Raw genomic sequence first — 22675 nt, forward strand, 5'->3', positions numbered from 1 at the left:
AGACAGGTACATGGATAAGATAAGTTTAGAGGGATTTGCGCCAAATGCAGGCTAGTGGGACTAGTGCAAATAGGACATGTTGGCCAGTGTGGGCAAGTAGGGCTGAAGGGCTTGTTTCAACGCTGTAAGACTTATAGAAACATAGAGAATATGTGCAGGAGGTGGCCATTCGAGCCAGCACCGCCATTCATTGTGATCATGGCTGATCGTCCACTCGATGACTTTATGACTGTAGCATGGTCTGGTTTACCTACAATAACCGATAATTCATTCCATACTTATTTGTTACTTTTAATATACCTGTAAATCTACACCTAGCAAGAATTTCATTATTCAAGTCCCGGTACAGGATGACGATCCAACACTCATGACTCTCTTACATTCAATGCCACCTGGAAGGTGGTGTTGCATAAGCCATCATTGCTAGCTGGTTTCTGGGTCACTTCCACAGCACCCCGCGCGGCGTCACTGAGGACACAAAATGCCGGAGAAACTCAACAGGACAGGCAGCATCTCTGGATAGAAGGAACGGGTGACGTTTTGGGTCAAGACGCTTCTTCAGGGGAGTGGGAGACACAGAGATAAGGAAGTCTAAGGTGTGAAAATGAGACATCAAAGGGGATGCAGGTCAAGGAAAATGTATAATAGATTATTGCTAGCTAGGAGAAGGTGACAACGAAGCATACAGAGATAACATTTAATCAGCGGGACAGTCAGACTGGTCAGAGAATTAGGAAGGGGGAGGGATGGAGAGAGGGGGAAAGCAGAGGTCAATATTCATACCGCTGGGGTGTAAGCTGCCCAAGCGAAATATGAGGTGCTGTTCCTCTAATTTGCGCTGGGCCTCAGGACACCCAGAGGAGACCCAGGACAGAAAGGTCGGAGTGGAAATGGGAGTGGGAGTTAAAGTCTTTTGCAACCGGAAGATCAAGTAGGCCTAGGTGGACTGAGAGGAGGTGTTCAGCGAAACGATCGCCGAGCCTGCGCTTGGTCTCACCGATATATAGGAGTCCACACCTGAAAGAGTGGATACAGTAGATGAGGTTGGAAGAAGTGCAAATTAACCTCTGCCTCACCTGACAGGACTGTCACTGAGGGGGGAGGTATAGGGGCAGGTGCTGCGTCTCCTGCGGTTGCAGGGGAAAGTACCTGGGGAGGGGGTGGTTTTGGTGGGAATGGATGAATTAACCAGGGAGTTGCAGAGACAACTGTCTCCGTGAAAAGTGGAAAGGGGTGGAAATGGGATGGTGGCGAGGGGCAGTTAAAGTGTTTAGCAACCAGGTGTTCAGGTAGGTCTAGGCGAACTGAGTGGAGGTGTTCAGCGAAATGATCACCGTGCCAGCGCTTGGTCTCGCCGATGAGAAGGCATCGTTGCCAGCTGAGGAACTGCAGATGGTGGTTTACACCGAAGGTGGACACAGAATGCTGGAGTAACAGGCAGCATCTCTGGAGAGAAGGAATGGGTGACGTTTCGGGTTCTTCGACCCTTGTTCAGACTGAGAGTCAGGGCAGAGGGTGACACAGAGATAAGGGAGGGTAAGGTGTGAAAACGAGGCATCAAAAGAGATGCTGTTCAAGGAAAATGGCCATCTGGTTGTTGTCAGCTGTTGCCAGCGGGTTGCTAGGGCGCTTCCACAGCGCCGCGCGGCGGCACGGAGGACTAACAGCGGCTCGGTTCCAGGTGTCCGGACCGGGCCGACGCCGGGGGAGGACGCTTGCGTGGAGGATGCTGCGTGGAGGACGCGCTGTCGTCACGCCGCTGACGCAGGCCCTGCTCGATTTCACAATGGCGGCCGGATCGCCGCAGTCCGCGGGGTAAGGAGCTGCGCCATGTCGGCGGGGCGGGAACCGAGCGGGATGGGGAAGGCGGCCGAGAGCCCCGGTCGCTGTGTCTTCACCCGCGGTAGTTGTTTTAAACTGTTGGTGCGTCGATGGCGCTTTTTCCACCTAGCCTAGGGCCGAGGCCGCGCTGAGCGACCGGTGTCGCCCTGTGTGGTGCACAATATGCCGGGCCTGGTGACCGGAGTCAGCTCACTCCAGGCTGAGCGGGGCCGAGTGAGCGGGTTCGGTTCCAGGCTGAGCCGGGCCTGGTGACCGGAGTCAGCTCCAGGCTGAGCGGGGCCGAGTGAGCGGGGTCGGTTCCAGGCTGAGCCGGGCCTGGTGACCGGAGTCAGCTCCCTCCAGGCTGAGCGGGGCCGAGTGACCGAGGTCGGCTCCAGGCTGAGCGGGGCCGAGTGACCGAGGTCGGCTCCAGGCTGAGCCGGGCCTGGTGACCGGGGTCGGCTCCAGGCTGAGCGGGGCCGAGTGACCCAGGTCGGCTCCAGGCTGAGCCGGGCCTGGTGACCGAGGTCGGCTCCAGGCTGAGCGGGGCCTGGTGACCTGTGTCGATCTGAGCTCCATCCGAGCCGAGTGGATCAAACAGACGCCGAGCTGAACCGGGTCTACTTTGGTCTAGTAAACATCCCGGGCCCGGCTTTTGAGGGCGGCGGAGCAGCTGGCGGGAGTGATCGCGGTTCGCAGGAACAGAAGGGTCCCGACCCGAAACGTCGCCTAGCAATGTTCTCCAGAGACGCTGCCTGACTCGCTGAGTTACTCCAACATTTTGTATCTTTTAAAAAAATTGTAAACCAGCATCTCCAGTTCCGTTTCTACAGGAACGGTTTTACCTTGTAGCCTTATCAAAATCGGTCCCAGGGTTAATTTCTCTCACTTACCGCCAACTTCGCACGTTGGTCGTAGGTAGAGGCGCAATGGGGATTTCTTCCACTTTATTTTTACACCCCTCACCCATTTTCCCCGGGTGATTCCCCGCTGTTTTTAACTCAACTTTGAAAGTTTGCAGACACGCTGGGAGTGGGGCACATTTAAAAGGAGTGACGGGAATGAACTATATTTCCCGCGCTTCTATATTTCTTAATATTTGAAATGAATTGTGTTGCAACTAAACGAGGAGAAGATTTAAACACCGAAAATGTCTCTTTGATCTCTGGAACGAATTGATTAACGAACGATCTGATTATTTTTATGATTCTGGTAATTAAAAATATGGATGAGCAAAAAAACATTATATGTACTATGTGTGTTATTCTGTAATAAAAATAGTAACTGAAGCCACAGTGTTTCAATATTAGTTTTTTGTAAACTGGTTGAATTTTGCCTTTGAATTATCTTGCTCAAAGTGGCAACAATTATTTGCTGCTTGGAATTTAAAATCTTTTGATAACATTTGTATGACAAAATAACTTTTATGAAATCTTATTCCATGATGCAAAACCTTATCTAAATTTAGTAATTAAACTTCAAAATAAATTCAACAAAGGTACATTATGGTAAACATGGTGAAATAAGATTGGATTATGTGGGATTATAAAATGTCATTCCAGTCTAACAATTTGAGATTATTTCATATATTAATTTGATCGCATGCTAACATTAGATTGCTTTATTCTAAAAAAATTGATGTTTTTCTCTATATATAATTATTTGTATTACTTGTTATTTATCATTCAGGTAAATTATATTTTCCACTATGCATTGATTTTTGGTTGCATTTCAGTGTTTTTAAACTTTTTGTTTTATTCTTTATTCGGGGGCTGTGCGGGTCGGTCGCCTCGGTAGGGGTCGAGCTGTCTGTGTCCGTGGGCGTGGGGGAAGAGAGTGGAAGTTTTGTTGCCTTCCATCACAGTGAGGGGGTGTTTGGAGTCACTGTGATGGATGTTTGTGTTGGGGTCGTGTGTCTTGTGTTCTTTTCTTTTTTGTTGTGTTCTGTTCGGTATCTCGGTACCGAATGACAATAAAGCTCTGTATTCAGTATTATTGAGGAGAGCATTGCAAATCATCCATTGATTTGGAGGAAAAAAACTGCAGATGCTGGTTTAAATTGAAGGTGGACACAAAATGCTGGAGTAACTCAGCGGGTCAGGCAGCATCTCTGGAGAGAAGGAATGGGTGACGTTTCGGGTCGAGATCCTTCAGACTGAAGAAGCGCCTCAACCAGAAACGTCACCCATTCCTTCTCCCCAGAGATGCTGCCTGACCTGCTGAGTTACTCCAGCATTTTGTGTCTGTCATCCATTGATTTGGGTTGTTAATGCATGAATTCTGAATATAAAGATGTGCAAATGTGTTGATATCAACGCATTTATATGGTGGGCAGTAGTCTGTTTTTTTACGTGTAATGAATCTGACAGATTTTTGAGGAGGTAACAGGTGTTCGCTGAGGGAAGTGCAGCGGATGTTGTCCATGTGGATTTTGGTAAAGCATTTGATGAATTACTTGTGATAGGTTGATTCAGAGGATTAAGGTGCATGGGATCCATGGTGACTTGATCATTTGGATTCACAACTGACATCCAAAAAAGGGCGGGTTTGGTGGAAGGATGTTATTCTGACTGGAGGTCTGTGACTATTGGAGTTCCGTAAGGATCTGTGCTGGGACCTTTGTGATATAGATAAACGACTTGGACATAAATGTAGATGGTTTGATGAATAAATTTGCAGACACTAAAATTAGTGGAGTTGTGAACAGTGAAGCAGGCTGTCAATGTATGGAGTGTTTAGGAAGGAACCGCAGATGCTGGTTTACACTGAAGATAGACACAAAATACTGGAGTAACTCAGCAGGACTGGCAGCATCCCTATATAGAAGGAATGGGTGAAATTTTGGGGTCTTGACCCAAAACGTCATCCATTTCTTCTATCCAGAGACGCTGCCTGTTACTCCAGCATTTTGTGTCTAACTTCAACGTATGGAGTGTGATATAGATCAACTACAGAAATGGGCGGAGCAATGATAGCTGTAGTTTAATCTGAATACGTATGAGATGTTGCAGTTTGGGAATTCGAAAGTAAGGGGAAAGTATACAATTAATGGCAAGACACTTAACAGCATTGATGTATGGCGTGATCTTGAGGACCAAGTTCATAGGTCCCCGAAAGTGACAACACATGGAGATAGAGTGGTTAAGAAGGCAGATGCTATGCTTGCCTTCATCGGTCAGGGTATTAAGTATAATAGTCAGAATGTTCTGTTGCCGCTTCATTGGTTTTTGTTTAGGCTGTATTTGAAGTATTGTGTGCAGTTCTGATTGCCCCATTACAGGAGGTATATGGAGGCTTTGGAAAGGCTGCAGAAAAGGTTTACCAAAATGTTGACTGGACTAGAGAATATTAGCTTTTAGGAGAGATTGGACAAACTAATATTTTTTATCAAGCATTGGTGCTTGAGGGGACACCTCGGAGGTATATATAATTATGAGAGGCATATATAGGGTAGTCACTGGAAAACATTTTCAGAGGTGGAAATGTCAAAGTCCAAAAGGCATAGTTTTAAGATGAGATGAGCACAGTGTGGGTGCCTGGAACATGCTGGGGTGGGGTGGAGGCAGATACAATAGTGGCATTTAAAAGGCTTTTAGATAAGTGCAAGGATTTATAGGGAATGGGTTCCTCAGCGGATCAGGCAGCATCTGTGGAGGGAATGGAAAGATGATGTTTTGGATTGGGACCCTTTCTTCAAATGTTGTCTGTCCATTCCCTTCACAGATGCTGCACGATCTCAGTTCCCCTGACACTTTTTACAACTCGCTGACTGAAAAAGCTTTACCTCATCTCCGTTCTAAATGGCCTACCCCTTATTCTTAAACTGTGGCCCCTGGTTCTGTCCTCCCAACTTTTGTACTCAATACTCTAATGAAGGCCATTGTCAAAGGCGAACTAATGAATTTATAATGGAAAACAAGGAAATGGCAGAACAGTTAAACAAGTACTTTGTTTGTGTCTTCCTTAGTGAAGTCAGAACCAATCTCCCAGAAATACTAGGGACCGAGGAACTGTAGGGAATTCACATTAGTCAGGAAATGGTGTTGGGTAAACTGTTGGGACTGAAGGCAGATAAATCCCCAGGGCCTGATGGTCTGCATCTAGGAGATGGTCCTAGAAATCGTTGACGCATTGGTGATCATTTTCCAATGTTCTCGACTCTGGATCATTTCCTGTGGACTGGAGGGTAGCCAATGTAATCCCACTTTTTCAGAAAGGAGAGAAAGAGAGAGAAAATGGGGAATTATAGACGTTAGCCTGACATCGGTTGTGGGGAAGATGCAGCTCATTTGGAGAGCAGTGATAGGATCGGTTAAAGTCAGTATGGATTTATGATTATGCTTGACTAATCTTCTGGAATGTTTTGAGTAAGTAACAAGTAGAATGGATAAGGGAGAGCCAGTGGATGTGTATCTGGACTTTCAAAAAGCCTTTGACAAGGTCCGACACAAGAAATTAGTGTGCAAAATTAGAGCACATGGTATTGGGAGTAGGGTATTGACATGGATAGAGAATTGGTAGGCAAACAGGAAACAGAGTAGGAAGTAACGGGCCCTTTCAGAATGGCAGGCAGTGACTAGTGGGGTGCCGCAAGTCTCGGTGCTGGGACCCCAGTTATTTACAATATATATTAACGATTTAGGTGAGGGAATTACATGTGGCATCTCCAAGTTTGCGTATGACACAAAGCTGGGTGGCAGTGTGAGCTGTGATGTGGATGCTATGAGTCTGCAGGTTGACTTGGACCAGTTGGGTAAGTGGGAAGATGCATGGCAGATGCTGTATAATGTGGATAAATGTGAGGTTATCCACTTTGGTGGCAAGAACAGAAAGGCAGATTATTATCTGAATGGTGTCAGATTAGGAAAAAGGGAAGTGCAACGAGACCTGTGTGTGCTTGTACATCAGTCACTGAAAGTAAGCATGCAGGTCCCGCAGGCAGTGAAGAAAGCTAATGGCATGTTGGCCTTCATTACATGAGGATTTGAGTTCAAGAGCAAGGAGGTCCCACTGCAGTTGTACAGGGCCCTGGTGAGACTGCACCTGGAGTATGGTGTGCAATTTTTGTCTCCTAATTTGAGGAAGGACATGCTTGCTATTGAGGGAGTTCAGCGTAGGTTCACCAGGTGAATTCCCGAGGTGGCAGGACTGACATATGATGAAATAATGGGTCGACTGGGCTTGTATTCACTGGAATTTAGAAGGATGAGAGGGGATCTCATAGAAACATATAAAATTCTTAAAGGATTGGACAGGCTAGATGCAGGAAAAATGTTTCTGATGTTATGGGAGTCCAGAACCAGGGGTTACAGTTTAAGAATAAGGGGTAGGCCATTTAGGACTGAGATGAGGAAAAGCTTTTTTACCCAGAGAGTTGTGAATCTGTGGAATTCTCTGCAACAGAAGGCAGTGGAGGCCAATTCACTGGATGTTTTCAAGAGAGAGTTAGATTTAGCTCTCAGAGCTAAATGAATCATGGGATATGGGAAAAAAGCAGGAACGGGGTACTGATTTTAGATGATCAGCCATGATTATATTGAATGGCGGTGCTGACTTGAAGGGCCGAATGGCCTACTCCTGCACCTATTTTTCCATGTTTCTATTGTGCTGAAAATGGGTTGGAAAAGGTGTTATTGTTGCTGGACTTTTACATGCCTAAAGATCAGGGGTTAATTGGAAAATCATTACAATAGAACACAGAACAGGCCCTTTGGCCCACTCTGTCCATGGCAATCATGATGCCAATCTAACCAATCCTATCGAAGATAGACAGCAAATGCTGGAGTAACTCAGCAGGACAGGCAGCATCTCTGGAGAGAAGGAATGGATGACGTTTTTGGTCGAGACCCTTCTGAGTTCCTCCAGCATTTTGTGTCTATCTTCAATGTAAATCAGCATCTGCAGTTCTTCCCTAACCAATCCTATCTGCCTGTACATTGTCCATTTCCCTCTTCCCTGCCGGTTCACGTATTTCTCTAAATCCCACTTAAACGTTGTTATCATATCTACTTCTATCACCTCTCTGGCCGAGTGTTCCAAGCATCTACCATTTCTTGTGTGAAAGAAAACTTACATTCAGATTAATTTATTATCATACACACCAGTGTGGACTGAAATTCCTTGTTTGCACGAAGTTCATGGAGTACACAGTATACATGATAATGATAGATAAAATACGATGACGAATGCAAAACAGCAGAATGGTGCAAAGATTGCAGCAACTCTGAAGTAAACAAAACCATGCTTTGCATACCTGCTTTAAACTTTTCCCCTTAAACCTAAGGGACTATATCCCCTATCTATGCCTTTCACAATTTCATATACTTCTATATCTGGTCGTCCGAGTGTGAGTGAAAACCATCCAAGTTTGTCCAGCCTCCTCTGATAGCTAATGGTCTGCAGGCCAGGAATCACGCTGGTGAAAAAAATACACAAATGCTAGAGTAACTCAATGGCAGAGGCACCGTCTTTGGAGAACATGGATAAGTGACATTTTGGGTCAGGGCTCTTCTTCAAATTGACAAACATGGTAAAGATGAGGCAATGGGGGCCTAAAAATTGAAAGTTATTGAAGGGCGTGTGAGGTATCTTGGATGTACGTTGGAAGGGAGTGGACAAGAGGGGATCGGATGGAATCAACATATTTGGAGATAAATTTTGTGGGGCAGGAATAATGGGTCTCCAGGGCAGTCCTGTTTGTGGATTTAAGGAAGGAGATAGAAGCGGGCAGTGTGGGGCTGGGATCGATAAATTTGGAGGCTGTGGAGGGGAGATTGCCAGAGGTGATGAGATTGGAAATAGTCTGGGGAATGATGGCGTGGTGTTCGTCTGCGTTCATGATTAAGGGGTAGGTATGAGAAGGTGTTCGAGAGCTGACTCATGGCCTCAGCATGGTAGTCAGCCTGCCAGACTACAATGGCATCTCCCTTGTTGATGAGTTTAAGATAATATTGGGATTATTGCTGAGTGAGTGCAGGGCTGTGTGTTCAGAGGGTTGAGATTGGAATGGATAAGGGGAGTGGAGAAGTCAAGACAGTTGATGTCTTGCTTGCTGTTGGAAATAAGATCCAGTGAGTGTAGAAGGCTGACATAAGTCTGAAGAGGGTCCTGACCCAAAATGTCACCTATCCATGTTTTCCAGAGATGCTGCCTGATCCGTTGCCATACTCCAGCACAGTGCGTCATTTTTTGTAAACCACCTGCAGTTCCTTGTTTCTAACACGTGGTGAACCCAGGGCTGGATTAAGCTAGTGCGGGGCTTGTGGCTAGGGTTGCCAACTTCCTCACTCCCAAATACGGGACAAGGTGACGTCACTGCCCCGCGCCCCACGTGACCTCGCCCAGCCAGCAGTCACGTGCTCTCGCTCCACTAATGGTTGGCCGCCCGGTCCGGGAGGCGGGTTGCTGCACAACCTCCGTTAGGCGGCGCCCAGGCCTACACTGTCCGGAGGTTAGTGTTGCCAACTGTCCCATATTAGCCGGGACATCCTGTATTTTGGGCTCAATTGGCTTGTCCCGTACAGGACAGTCATTGTCCCGTATTAGACAATAGACAATAGGTGCAGGAGTAGGCCATTCGGCCCTTCGAGCCAGCACCACCATTCAATGTGATCATGGCTGATCATTCTCAATCAGTACCCCGTTCCTGCCTTCTCCCCATACCCCCTGACTCCGCTATCCTTAAGAACTCTAGCTCTCTCTTGAATGCATTCAGAGGCCCATGGGGGGGTGCTGTAGGCCCGGACATTGTAGGCCCAGACAGTGTAGGTAGGAAAAAACTGCAGATGCTGGTTAAAATCTGTGCCTACCTTCCGGAAGTCGGAACTGTGTAGGCCCGGGCGCCTCCTAACGGAGGTTGCGTAGCAACCCTCTTCCTGGCCCGGGCGGCCACCATTGGTGAAGCGGGAGCATGTGGCTCTGGCTGGGTGAGGTCACGTGGGGCGGTGACGTCACCTTGTCCCATATTTGGGAGTGCTTTAGTTGGCACCCCTACCGGAGGTAGACACAAAATGTTGGAGTAACTCAGCGAGTCAGGCAGCATCTGGGGAGAGAAGGAATGGGTGATGTTTCGGATCAAGACCCTTCCGTAGGGTCTCGACCCGAAATGTCACCCATCTTCTGCTGGGCCTCCATGAGGCGGGCGGCAAGGACTTCGCCATGGACGACGAGGGCGACGAAGTATCCACAAACTGAAGGAGATGGCGAAGAAGAGGATGGGGCAAGGATTTGGCTCCGAGGAAGGTGCTCGGACTAGGCTGCGAGAAGACTACGACTCCGTGGAACAAGACAGCAACGAGCCAGGCCCTCAACGCTCGGTGGAGGGGTGGATCCTGTTTGTGACCGGAGTCCACGAGGAAGCCACTGAGGAGGACATCCACGACAAGTTTGCCGAGTACGGTGAGATCAAGAACCTGCACCTCAACCTGGACCGGCACACCGGCTACCTCAAGGGCTACGCTCTGGTGGAGTACGAGACCTAGGCTACACCAATACAGGATAGACTTCGGGTCCAGGGCTCACCCTCTCAGTCACACCCTCTCCCCTTCCCTGCCCTCCCTCTATGAGGAATGGATATATATATATCTCAAACAACAGGTGCCAGCACTGATCTTTGTGGAATGCCACTAGTCACAGACCTCCTGTCAGTGAAATACCCATGTCTTCTTTGAAAAAAAAATTGTATCCACTGATAATGACAATGACAAAGGTTTTCTTAATTTAACGACTTCTTATGAAATCAATGGAGTGTGTTAAACTGAACCTGGGCTTCAGTGGGTTGCTTACACGTCTTAACTTTATGCTGTTGTTCATGAGTAATGGAATATGAATACAAACAACAGGATAAAATCTAGTAAGTTTAGTGATGATTCTTTTTGCACAAACCATTCTGTAACATATTTACATTAATAAGTTGGATTATTTTCAAACAGTTGGCATTTTCACTCCCTCTTTAATCCCCAGATTATCTTCCAGTATTTTAAAGTTTGGATTTAGATCATCCTATTGTTTTAGATTGGATAGTCTGCCAAAGGTGGGGGAATATCATAATGTGAGTTGGAAAGGTGATATTCACAATATTAATAATCAATTTTGTTGTCCCAGGCGCCGTAGTAAATGGGATTGCCCAGAATCCGTTCCTATGTCAATAGACTCCCAGATGAACAATTTTTCCGTCACTATGCTACAAGATGGAGGACTCCCAGGCTCTGTAACAGGCAGCCATTCTTCTCAGTCTTCATCAGACGCATTGGATGCAGCTTCAGCAGCAGCCGCAAGGATTAATGCCATGTTGATGGCAAAAGGGAAACTGAAGTTGCCGCAGACTCCGAGTAACAGAGTAAGTAAGGTTTTTAAATTAAGTGCACAGTTACATTCTGTATCTGGCAGTATGAAATTATAACATTCTGTTTCCTGAAGTTAGCTTGGCTATATTTTAGCATCTGAACAATGGTTTTCACGGCATTTATGAGGAACATAATGTACCATTGTAAACTTCATATTCTGTTTACGTATTACCTTACAAAAAAAGCAAGCAAGTTTCTTCTTTGCACCTACCTGTTCACTTATTTGTATTTAATTTTCAACTTGATTAACATAACACATTTACATCTATTTCTTCTAGTGCATCGATAAAATCATAGAACATAGAGCAATACATCACAAGAATACGAACAATACATCACAAGAACAGGTCCATTGGCACCCAATGTCGGTGTCGAATGTGATGCCAAGACCATCTTTTACGTGCATATAATCCATAACCCTCCATTCCCTGCATATCCATATGCCTACCAAAAAGTGTCTTAAATGCCACTATCATATCTGCCTCAAACACTAGCCCCAGCAACATGTTCCAGGCACTTACAACCCTCTATGTAAAAAAAAGGTTGCCCTGCACATATCCTTTAAACTTTGCCCCTCTCACCTTAAAGCTATACTTGCTCGTATCTGATTTTTCCATCCTAGGAAAAGGGTTCTATCCTATCTATGCCTCTCATAATTTTATATACTTCTATCAGGTCTCCCCGCAGCCCTCGATGTTCATGGGGAAACAATCCAAGTCTGTCCATCCTCTCCCTGTTGCTAATATTCCTTGATCCAGCCACCATCCTGGTCAACCTCCTCTGCATGCTCTCGAAAGCCCCCACATCCTTCCTGTAATGGGGTGATCAGACTGTACTCAATACTCAAAATGCAGCCTAACCTGTCCTACAAAGCTGCACCATGATTATCTGACTCTTATACACACTGCCCTGACCTATGAAAGCAAGTATACCATATGCCTTCTTTGCCACAATAAGCCACGATTACTACCATAATAACCACAATATCCCACAATTACCAGCAGAACAAATAATTGGTACGTTTTGCATCTTGGCCACTGAGGAATATCTCAATAAAAAGAGGATTGGACCTCTTAAACACTACGATTGTATCTGCCTCCACCACCACCCCCAGAAGCACACTCCACTCACACCATCCTCTGTGTAAACAAATAACTTGCCCCTTTCACTTTAAAATTACAGTCTTAGACTTTTCCACTCTGGGAATAAAGTTTTGACTGTCCACCCTATCTCTGCCTTTCATGATTTTATATACCTCAATCAACCTCCAATGCTCCAGAAAAACAATAAAATTGTCCAACCTCGCCTTATAGCTAATAGCCTATAATCCAGGCAGCATTCTGGTAAACTTTTCTGCATCCTCTCTAAAGTCACCAGATCTTTCCTCTAATGGGGCGACCAGAACTAACCAAAGACCTTTTGTCGTCATGTCTTCTTCACTCTTATACTCAATGCTCCAACCCATGATGGCAGGCATTTGTCTTCTCTACCGCTCTTAACTACATGTGTTGCCACTTTCAGAGACTTATGGACTTAGACCCCCAAAATCCATCTGTACATACTGTTATGGGTCTTTCCATCAACTGTGTACTTTCCCTTTACCCTTGAGAACTTTAGAATTAGAATTATTGAAATAATCTAAGTGAGTTGGTAATCAGTTTTATTTGAGCTATTTTCATTGACCCTGATATCCTCATTGTTACTGTTTTATCTTGAAATTCCACAAGTGAGGAGGAGACATACAGAGCATCCCCATTCTTGTTGTCAGGGCAGGACTGATGCATATGCAGATATGTTCAGTTGGAAGGCCGGAATAGATGGCCCATCTGGGCCCACTATTACAGAATTCAGTCTTTAATTAATTCAGTTCACTTCTCATGTGACATCGTGAAAGAACTGAGTGCAGAAAGGATGTGGGACCACACAATATTTCACTTACTGATTTAATGCACTCCAGAACTAACTGTGCCTCTCGCCACTGTTGTAACCGTGGAGGAGCAGCTTGGCATCTATCTAGGGTCTGAAGAAGGGTCCAGATCCGAATCATCACCTATGCATGTTTCCAGACATGCTGTCAGACCACCCCCTAAGAGTTACTCTAGCACTTTGTGTTTTATTTTTGGTACAAACCATTATCTGCAATTCCATGTTTCTATAGTTGTTCGAGAGGATTGCTCCCTCCCATTTTATTAATGACATTTAATGATGGACAATAAATGCTAACCTAGCTGATGAGCCTCAATTCCAAAAAATAAATAGATCAGTTACTGCAAAAAGTAGTTCTAAAATTGAAAAGAAATGAGGTTGTATGAACCTAGACAACAATTGAATGCGCCTATGAGGAGAAAGACCAGTGAAATGGTTGACATGGAAAATAATAAGATGAGTGTCTTAAAGACAGCCAGGATGACAAAGTAAACAATATTGTAAATAGCATAACCATGATAAAACGTCAAAAGATCGGATGAAATATTTAAAAATAGCAAATGACATCCAAAGAGTTATTAAGGAGTGATAAAAAGAGAATAAGAGACAAAGTTAACCATAAATGTAAAATGTAAAAGTTAGGTGTACAATGGTCCTAAAGAAAGCGCTTAAAGGTAAAGATCATAAGGTCATAAGTGATCGGAGTAGAATTAGGACGTTTGGCCCATCAAGTCTACTCCACCATTTTATCATGGCTGATCCATGTCTCCCTCCTAACCCCATTCTCCTGCCTTCTCCCCATAACCTCTGTTCTAATCAAGAATCTATCTATCTCTGCTAGCAGGAGAATTTTGTTTTGGTCCTCACTAGACAATATAATGCAAGTTACAACCAGAAAGTGCTGTAATAGGGAAGGAGGAAAGATACAATCTCCAAAGAAATGGTACTGGATAAATTATTGGGATGTGGCCTGACGAGTCCCTCAGCCATGATGAACTTCATCCCAGGTATTTAAAAGAAGTGGGGGTGGTGAGATAGTTGATGCTTTGTTTTTGACTTTTCAAAATGTGCTAATTTTAGAGAAGTTCGTTGGACTGAAAAATAGAAAATGCAACTCTTTTTTGAAAAAGGAGGAAGGGCAAAGCAGAACATTTCAGCTAGTTAGTGTAAATGTCATGGGGATAATAGAGGTGGAGCAGGACACTTGGGAAAATGCAAGGTAACAGGATAAAGCCAACATGGTTTGGTGAAATCCTGTTTGTTCAGTTTATTAGAGTTCCTTGAAGAAGTAATGTGGAAGTAATGAGGATTAAAGAAGAGGAGGTACGGACACTTTTGAAAAATATAAAAGTGGATAAGTCTCCAGGTCCTGATAGGATATTCCCTAGGACATTGAGGGAAGTTAGTGCAGAAATAGCAGGGGCTATGACGGAAATATTTCAAACGTCATTAGAAACGGGGATGGTGCCGGAAGATTAGCGCATTGCGCATGTTGTGCCTTTGTTTAAAAAAGGTTCTAAAAGTAAACCTAGCCATTATAGACCTGTTAGTATGACGTCTGTGGTGGGAAAATTAATGGAAAAGATACTTAGGGACAATATATATAATTATTTGGATAAACAAGGCCTGATTAGAAACAGTCAACATGGATTTGTGCCTGGAAGGTCATGTTTGACTAATCTTCTTGAATTTTTTGAAGAGGTTACCAGGGAAATTGATAAGGGCAAAGCTGTGGATGTTGTCTATATGGACTTCAGTAAGGCATTTGACAAGGTTCCACATGGAAGGTTGATTAAGAAGGTTAAATCGTTGGGTATTAATAGTGAGGTTGCAAGATGGATTCAACAATGGCTGAATGGGAGATACCAGAGGGTAATGGTTGACAATTGTATGTCAGGTTGGAGGCCAGTGTCTAGTGGAGTACCCCAAGGATCTGTGTTGGGTCCACTGTTGTTTGTCATTTACATTAATGATCTGGATGATGGTGTTGCAAATTGGATTAGTAAATATGCAGATGATACTAAGATAGGTGGTGTAGTTAATAATGAAGTAGAGTTTCAAAGTCTACAGAGAGACTTGGGCCTTTTGGAAGGGTGGGCTGAAAGATGGCAGATGGAGTTTAATAAGTGTGAGGTGCTGCATTTTGGTAGGACAAATCAAAATAGGACGTACAGGGTAAATGTAAGGGAATTGAGGAATGCAGTGGAACAGAGGGATCTGGGAATAACTGTGCATTGTTCCCTGAAGGTGGAATCTCATGTGGATAGGGTGGTGAAGAAGGCGTTTGGTATGCTTGCCTTTATAAATCAGAGCATCGAATATAGAAGTTGGGATGTAATGTTAAAATTGTACAGGGCATTGGTGAGGCCGAATCTGGAGTAAGGTGTGCAGTTCTGGTCGCCAAATTATAGGAAGGATGTCGACAAAATGGAGTGGGTACAGAGGAGATTTACTAGAATGTTGCCAGGGTTTCAGCACTTAAGCTACAGAGAGAGGTTGAACAGGTTGGGTCTTTATTCTTTGGAGCGTAGAAGGTTGAGGGGGGACTTGATAGAGGTTTTTAAAATTTTAAGAGGGACGGACAGAGTTGACGTGGGTAGGCTTTTCCCTTTGAGAGTGGGGAAGATTCCAACAAGGGGACAGCTTCAGAATTGAGGGACAAAAGTTTAGGGGTAACATCAGGGGTAACTTCTTTACTCAGAGGGTGGTGGCTGTATGGAATGGGCTTCCGGTGGAAGTGGTGGAGGCAGGCTCGATTTTATTATTTAAGAGTAAATTGGATAGGTATATGGATAAGAGGGGATTAGAGGGTTATGGTCTGAGAGCAGGTAGATGAGACTAGGTCAGAGAGAGTGGTCGGCGTGGACTGGTAGGGCCGAACGGGCCTGTTTCCGTGCTATAGTTGTTGTATGGTTTATATGGTTATATGGATAATGGGGAACTAATGGATGTACCCCTCATTTCCAGGGAAAATCAATAAGATGTCACATCAAAGATTATTGCAGAAAATAAAAGCTTTTGTGTTTAGAAGTTAACCTATTAGTTGGGATAAAAGATTGACTGTTTAGTAACAGAGTGGGGCTAAAAGTTTTTTTTTCTGGTTAAATGTGACATGATGAAAGAATGGGTCGACTGGGCTTGTATTCACTGGAATTTAGAAGGATGAGAGGGGATCTTATAGAAACATAAAATTGGACAGGCTAGATGCAGGAAAAATGTTCCCGATGTCCAGAACCAGGGGTCACAGTTTAAGAATAAGAATTAGGCCATTTCTTACTGAGATGTGGGAAACCTTTTGGCCCAGAAAGTTGTGAATCTGCGGAATTCTCTGCCACAGAATGCCAATTCACTGGATGTTTTCAAGAGAGAGTTAGATTTGGCTCTTGGAGCTAAGGAATCAGATATGGGGAAAAAGAGGGAATGGGGTACTGATTTTAGATGATCAGCCTTGAACGTTTTGAATGGCGGTGCTGGCTCGAAGGGCCGAATGGTCTCCTCCTGCACTTTTTTTTCCAAATTGTGTGTTATAGGGATCATTACTTCCAATTCTCATAAATGAAGGGATCAGTGGCCTGGTAGCTAACTTTCCTGGTAACTCAAATTGGTAAGAAACTTAAGTTGTAAAGAAAATATAGGAATGCGACAAGGAATATAGATAAAGTGAGTAGGCAGAGATCTGGCAACTTATTGGAATGTGGAAAAAAGAAATTGTTCATTTTAGTTTAGCAGGAAAAAATGAAGGTAAAGTTGTTGTACAAATGTTGAGATATTGCAGTGCTTCGAGGTGCAGAGGGATCTGTGTGCCCTAGTGCATAAAGGTTAGTATGCATACACCGTAAGGAATTAAGAAAATTAATGGATCAATGTTTTTTATTGCTAGAGGCAATGGGTATAAAAGTAGGGAGATTTGGTTCTGTAATATGAAGCATTGATGAGACCATATCTGAAGTACCGTGTGCAGTATTGGTCTCCTTATCCTTACTAAGGATATTAATATGCAGTTCTCTATGTCTTAATGTTTTTTTGTAACTTGGTGACTAACCATGAAGAAATTAATTAATTTAGTTTATTAAAATAGATAATACTTGTTTCAGAATTGCACAATTCGCTAATTTTGATGACTTTTTTTTCTAGTCAAAGTCTTCAAAGTCGTCATCACATCAAAAGAACAAAGATGATATGGTGGTTGCTGAAATTGAAATTAATGATGTTCCTATTGTATGTAGAAATTTGCTTACAAGAGGCCACACTCAAGATGAAGTAAGTAATGAGCATCTTGATTTAACCTGTGAACCGTTTCTGCTGAAAGTTATGAATATATGTTTAGTCGGGTTCGTCTGTGAGAAAATATGGATGCATGTACATGACAACTTGATGAACTAAACCTGTGTGTATTTGGGTCGATGTGTGTTCAATCCATGGTACAGCTTTTGTCCAAACACAGACCAAAGGGCATAAATATATAAAATTGTTTTGGGAGTGACCACACTAGATATCAAGTATCTCAGATAAAAATGGAATGAATAGGCTGAGCTTGAAGTCATGTCTTACAAAAACAGTAGATGGTTGTGTTTGTTGGAGATTATTCCTTCAAGTCCTCAGAGTTCCTCAAGACATTGTCAAAGGCTCAACCACCCAACTACTCTCATCACGTTAAAAGTGAAGATGTTCGCTGATAATTCCATCATATTCAGTTTGATTCAGAACTTGTTAGAAACTTAATCTGAAAATGATTCATTTTTAATAGTAGTGTTCATTTTTACTTTTCAATATTTTTCTGTTTGAGAAAAGGACAGTTATGACCTTGGAGCCAGTTGGCCTACACTACCAGTTTAGAATCTTACAAAGTGAATTGATAACATTGGATTCTCCTTATATTCCCTTTGCTCTACAGATAAACAAAATTAGTGGCGCTGCTGTTTCTACCAGGGGACGATTCATGAATGCAGATGAAAAACAAATGGCACTACAAGGGTAAGCATTGTTTTACATTTTGCATTTTATTTCAGAAGTGTGTGAGTCTAGTACTCCAGGACAAATTATATCATCCTAGTTATGATCAGTGTGCCTTATTTTAAACTAATTAGACCTTAATGTCTTAATGGAGTGATTCATTGTCAAATATATTCTTAAATAAAAATGCTTGGGCGTTTTTAAAATAAATCTTTGGTGAAGAGAAGTTTGAAGTTACATGTTTGTTTAATTTCATTTTTTATGAAATATATTGGATGGAAGTTGTAGGGGGCGTCATGGGAGAAAGTGTACAGATAATACTGGGCAGAGAGACAAACCAAACTCAAGTACAATAGATAGAGTGAAGATACAGAATGCAAAATATAGTTCTCAGTATTATAGTGCAATCGTACTAGAGAAAAGGTCCAATGTGCGCAATGAAGTAGAGGAAAATCATACTGTATCCTGGCTTGTGGAAGGACTGTTTAGAAGCGTGATAACAGAGGCGAAGACCTGTTCCTGGGTCTTAAAGGTCTTTGATTATGTTGGCTGCTTTCCTGAGGCAGCATGAACTGTAGATGGAGTCATTGGTCTGTATGATGGACTTGGCTACATCATCAACTCTCTGCAATTTCTTGCATTCTTGGGCGCAGCTGTTCCCAAACCAAACTGAAATGCAATCCGACAGTATGGTCTCGATTGTGCATCTGTAGATATTTGTAAGTGTCATTGGAGACATGCCAAATTTCCTCAGCCTCCTGAGGAGGTAGAATCGTGGCATGCCTTCTTGGCTGTCGCTTCAAGTTGGCTAGTCCGTGACAGATTGTTGGTAGTGTTTACGCCGAGGTACTTGAAGCTCAACCTTTTCCACTACGGCACCATTGATGCTGATTGAGGCATGTACTTCATGCTTCGTGAAGTTTCTTAATACGTCCTGAAATCTCTTAATAAGGGAGCAAAGATAGTCCAGTATTACATCCTGGTTTTGAATGACAAAAGATATTCGTTCAGCTGATTTGACTTTCCAGAATACTACCATGCTATTTTTGCATACAATGTTTAATTTCTGAAATAGATTTTGTATCCTGTCCCTAAATATCTTACGACAAGATATATTTATTGATCGCCTCCAGTATGATGATAGCTTTTGCAAAATCTTTTCAGATACACTTGAATCTGTAATAACTTTGCTACATTGGTGTGTTTGCTAGATTAACACCAGTTTACTTGTCAGTGTGCAGAAATTTGGCTGATGGTTTATTAGGGGTGCACAAAGAAGAGAAAAGCAAAATATTACTTAACTGGAGCGATTCCATAGAATGCTGCAGTGTGGAGGGATCTAGTTTCCTCCTGTTGAAAATGTGGAAACTAGATAGTAGGATAGTAGGATAACTAGGATAGTAATTATGAAGGCAAATTGCATGTTGATCTATATTGCAGATGAATAAAGAAGACCAGTCTGGTTACAACTTTACTGGGTTTTGGTGAGACCACACTTGGAGTACTACATATAATTGCATATTTAAAGAGAACAATTCAGGGAGGGTTCACTAGATTGGTTCCTGGGATGAAGAATTTGACAGGAGGAAAGTTTGATCAAGTTGGACCTGTGCACACGACAGTTTGGAAAAGTGAAACATGATACCTACGGGAGAAGACAAAGTGCTGGAGTAACTTAGCGGGTCTGGAGAACATGGGTAGTTGACATTTTGGGTTGGGGCTCTTCCTCAGACAGAAGCAGGCTACTGACCTGAATCGTCACCTATCCATGTTCTCTGAGGATGCTGCCTGACTTACCGAGTTAGTCCAGCATTTTGTCCTCTTTTGCAAGCCAGCATCTGCAGTTCTTTGTTTCAACAAGGTACTGACAGGACCTGACATGATTGATGATGAGGGCTGCTTCCACATGTGGGCAAACACAGGACCAAAAGATAGAGTTTCAGATTATGGTGTCATTTATTTAAAAGGGAAATGAGGGGATTTCTGTGTGTTAGTGAATCTTTGGAGTTTTCTAATCCACAGAATTGTGGAGGCTGAATCATTGAATGTCTTCAAGACAGATCAGTCACATTTTTTGTTCTGTAAGGGAGGAAAAGGAAATGGAGAATGGGTAAGAAAATGAACTTCAGGCTAAGTTCAGATCAGCCATGATATTATTGAAGTCCACAACAAGCATTAGGCTTTTTAAGTTTGCTTATTATTTTGTGTACCTCCTCGTATCTTTCCTTTGTAAGGTGTGTTACATCTGGTACGTTTTATTTCTCATTTGGATACCCTCTGACTAATTGAGTTCAGGTGACCCCCACATTACGGTATGGGGGAAGGGATGTCGCGTTTCTGGAAAATGGTTCACTGTGTGATTTTTCCGCAATGAACAATTTGTTATCCCTGCACGTGTCAAGAAATGTGAATTTTAAAATAATACATTTTGTTTATTTCCTTCTGCCCCCCATGAATTTTCTGAGAGTGAATTTTATTGCATATCTCAAGGTTTTGGGTGAATTCTGTAAGGGCGAATTTCAGTTTCCTTACAACCATAACACGGGTCGACGAATTATTTTATAAAATTACATACCTGTGTTACAAGGGTCATTAAGACCTCCATATTTGGTATGATGCACAATGTGAAAGGAAATATTAAAATCAGCAGTAAAATAAAGTTTAAAGATGGATTTCATTTGAGCTCTTTATTGCAATTCATGCAAATGTGATCCAGAAACATATTTTGTAAATCGTAAATGAAGAAGTGAACAATACTGTTGTCATATTTACATTTGTACGCCTAAGATATCAGGACTGTTTTATGGTAGCATCCTTAACTCCAGTTGTGAGTTGAAGTCCTATTGAAGACTCACTTTTGAAATCTAGGGAGAACTTCCAGTGAAGCACTGATGGAGGTCAAATGTTAAAGGCCCATCAGCCCTCTTTGGTGCCATTAATGATCCCATAGAATTTCGAAGGAGAGCAACAAAGCCTGTTCAACTTTGCAATTGCACTTGCAATCAACATCACAAAAATAGATAACTTGGTGATTATTGTGTTATGTAGATCGGCTGTTATATTCTATATTCCAATTTCAGAAGTAGATGATTGGCTTTTGGAACATTCTTGAAGTTGTGATAGGTGCTATGTAAATGTAAAATATTTGTTCCAAAATGTTATTATTTGGAAGCATGTTTGTGAAATTTACTGATTGTTACCTCAGCCTGGATGTTGCCCTGGCAAATATTTATCCATTGAAACAACATCTTTAAAACAAGATAATTTGGTCATTGGTCATTTTTACAGGCCTTTCCTGTGTTTCCTACATTACAACAGCGTGCTTCTAAAGTACATAATTAGCGACAATACACTTTGTGATGACTTGGGGTTGTGAAACTTTACTGAAGCTAATCCTTCGTTGACTAGCTGAGGTATTTGTAGATAATTCAGAGATAACTAGAATTATACTTGTTTCTTTTATAAATGGAACTTAACTGTTGTAATACTTTAGCAATACTTAAACTAAAGCACTATAAGTCAATAATTTATCTTTCTTTAGGGACCGACCCCTCTACCTTTGCATACAGGCACAGACGCAGAAGAGTGTGGACAGTAAGACTTGTTGAAATTGCTACGTGTCTACTTTTCACTGATTAAAATTCAGTTATTTTTGTGTTACTTGGACAATGGTTACTATCTGATTATCAAAGTTACAGGGCATAAGTAACAGATCTATTTTTATAATAAATGGATAGATTTTAATTACCATAACTTAGGTTATTATGATCTATAGTTTTTTCTTTCTTGTGAATGTTCAGTTCTTTGTGGGACTATAGTTCCATGGAGCCAGCAACCCCCAAACGGTCATTATTTTTACAAGGGACTGACTTTGAATGGCAGCAGGATGTTCAAGATCATTTAGGCCGAGTTTAATTAGTTTAGTTTAGAGATACAATGTGGGAATAGTCCGTGCCGACCAGCAATCCCTGTACACAAGTACTATCCTACACGTTAGGGACAATTTACAATCGTTACCGAAGCCAATTAACCTACAAACCAGTTTGTCTTTGGCATGTGGGAGGAAACCAGAGCACTGGGGGAAAACCCACACGGTCACGGGGAGAACGTACAAACTCCATACACACAGCACCCATAATCAGGATGGAACCCAGATCTCTGGTGTTTTAAGGCAGCAACTCTACTATTGCTCCACTGTACCGTCCCAAATTCATTTTGCCGAGGCTGGTGGACTCGGGGGCAGCATCCGTGGTTGATATTTTACCCTTATTCATGACAACTGTTGGGTTAATATCACCCCACAAAATAACCTTCAGCCCTGCATAAACTTAGCTAGCCATAAACGGGAGGAGAACAAAATCCGTCTTGGCTGAAACGGTCAGTAGGAAAACCTGAAAAGACCGGCTCAGCTTTTAAATTGTGTGAAATGTTGGACATAAATGTGTGGCGTGAACTGTCATTTAAAAAAAATTGAATTCACATCACAAACTTTGGGGGATCGGGTATTGGATCAAATGGCATGGAAACTGCACCTTTGGCTCACGGAATCACTGCTAACCATCAGGTACCCGTTTACACGAATCCCACTTTTTATTCACCCCATATTTCCATCATCAACAAGAAACCAATGT

At 42.9% G+C, this 22675-nt stretch overlaps 1 protein-coding gene across 3 annotated transcripts in view; it reads left to right on the top strand.

Moving 5' to 3' along the window:
- The first annotated feature begins 1731 nt into the window (after window positions 1–1731).
- khdc4 (KH domain containing 4, pre-mRNA splicing factor) overlaps window positions 1732–22675 on the top strand; it is a 63299-nt gene continuing 42355 nt past the window's right edge. For 2 of the 3 annotated variants that reach the window (XM_078396754.1, XM_078396756.1), the window contains exons 1-5: window positions 1732–1815; window positions 10924–11158; window positions 17226–17351; window positions 17986–18065; window positions 21586–21638. In XM_078396754.1, the coding sequence (XP_078252880.1) occupies window positions 1787–1815; window positions 10924–11158; window positions 17226–17351; window positions 17986–18065; window positions 21586–21638 (523 nt within the window). In that variant the 5' untranslated portion in view covers window positions 1732–1786. Of the gene's footprint in view, window positions 1816–2485; window positions 3034–10923; window positions 11159–17225; window positions 17352–17985; window positions 18066–21585; window positions 21639–22675 lie in introns of those variants that run through there. The other variant, XM_078396755.1, reaches the window with a different exon arrangement.

This window comes from Rhinoraja longicauda, chromosome 3 (assembly GCF_053455715.1).
Source record: "Rhinoraja longicauda isolate Sanriku21f chromosome 3, sRhiLon1.1, whole genome shotgun sequence".
NCBI lineage: Eukaryota > Metazoa > Chordata > Chondrichthyes > Rajiformes > Arhynchobatidae > Rhinoraja > Rhinoraja longicauda.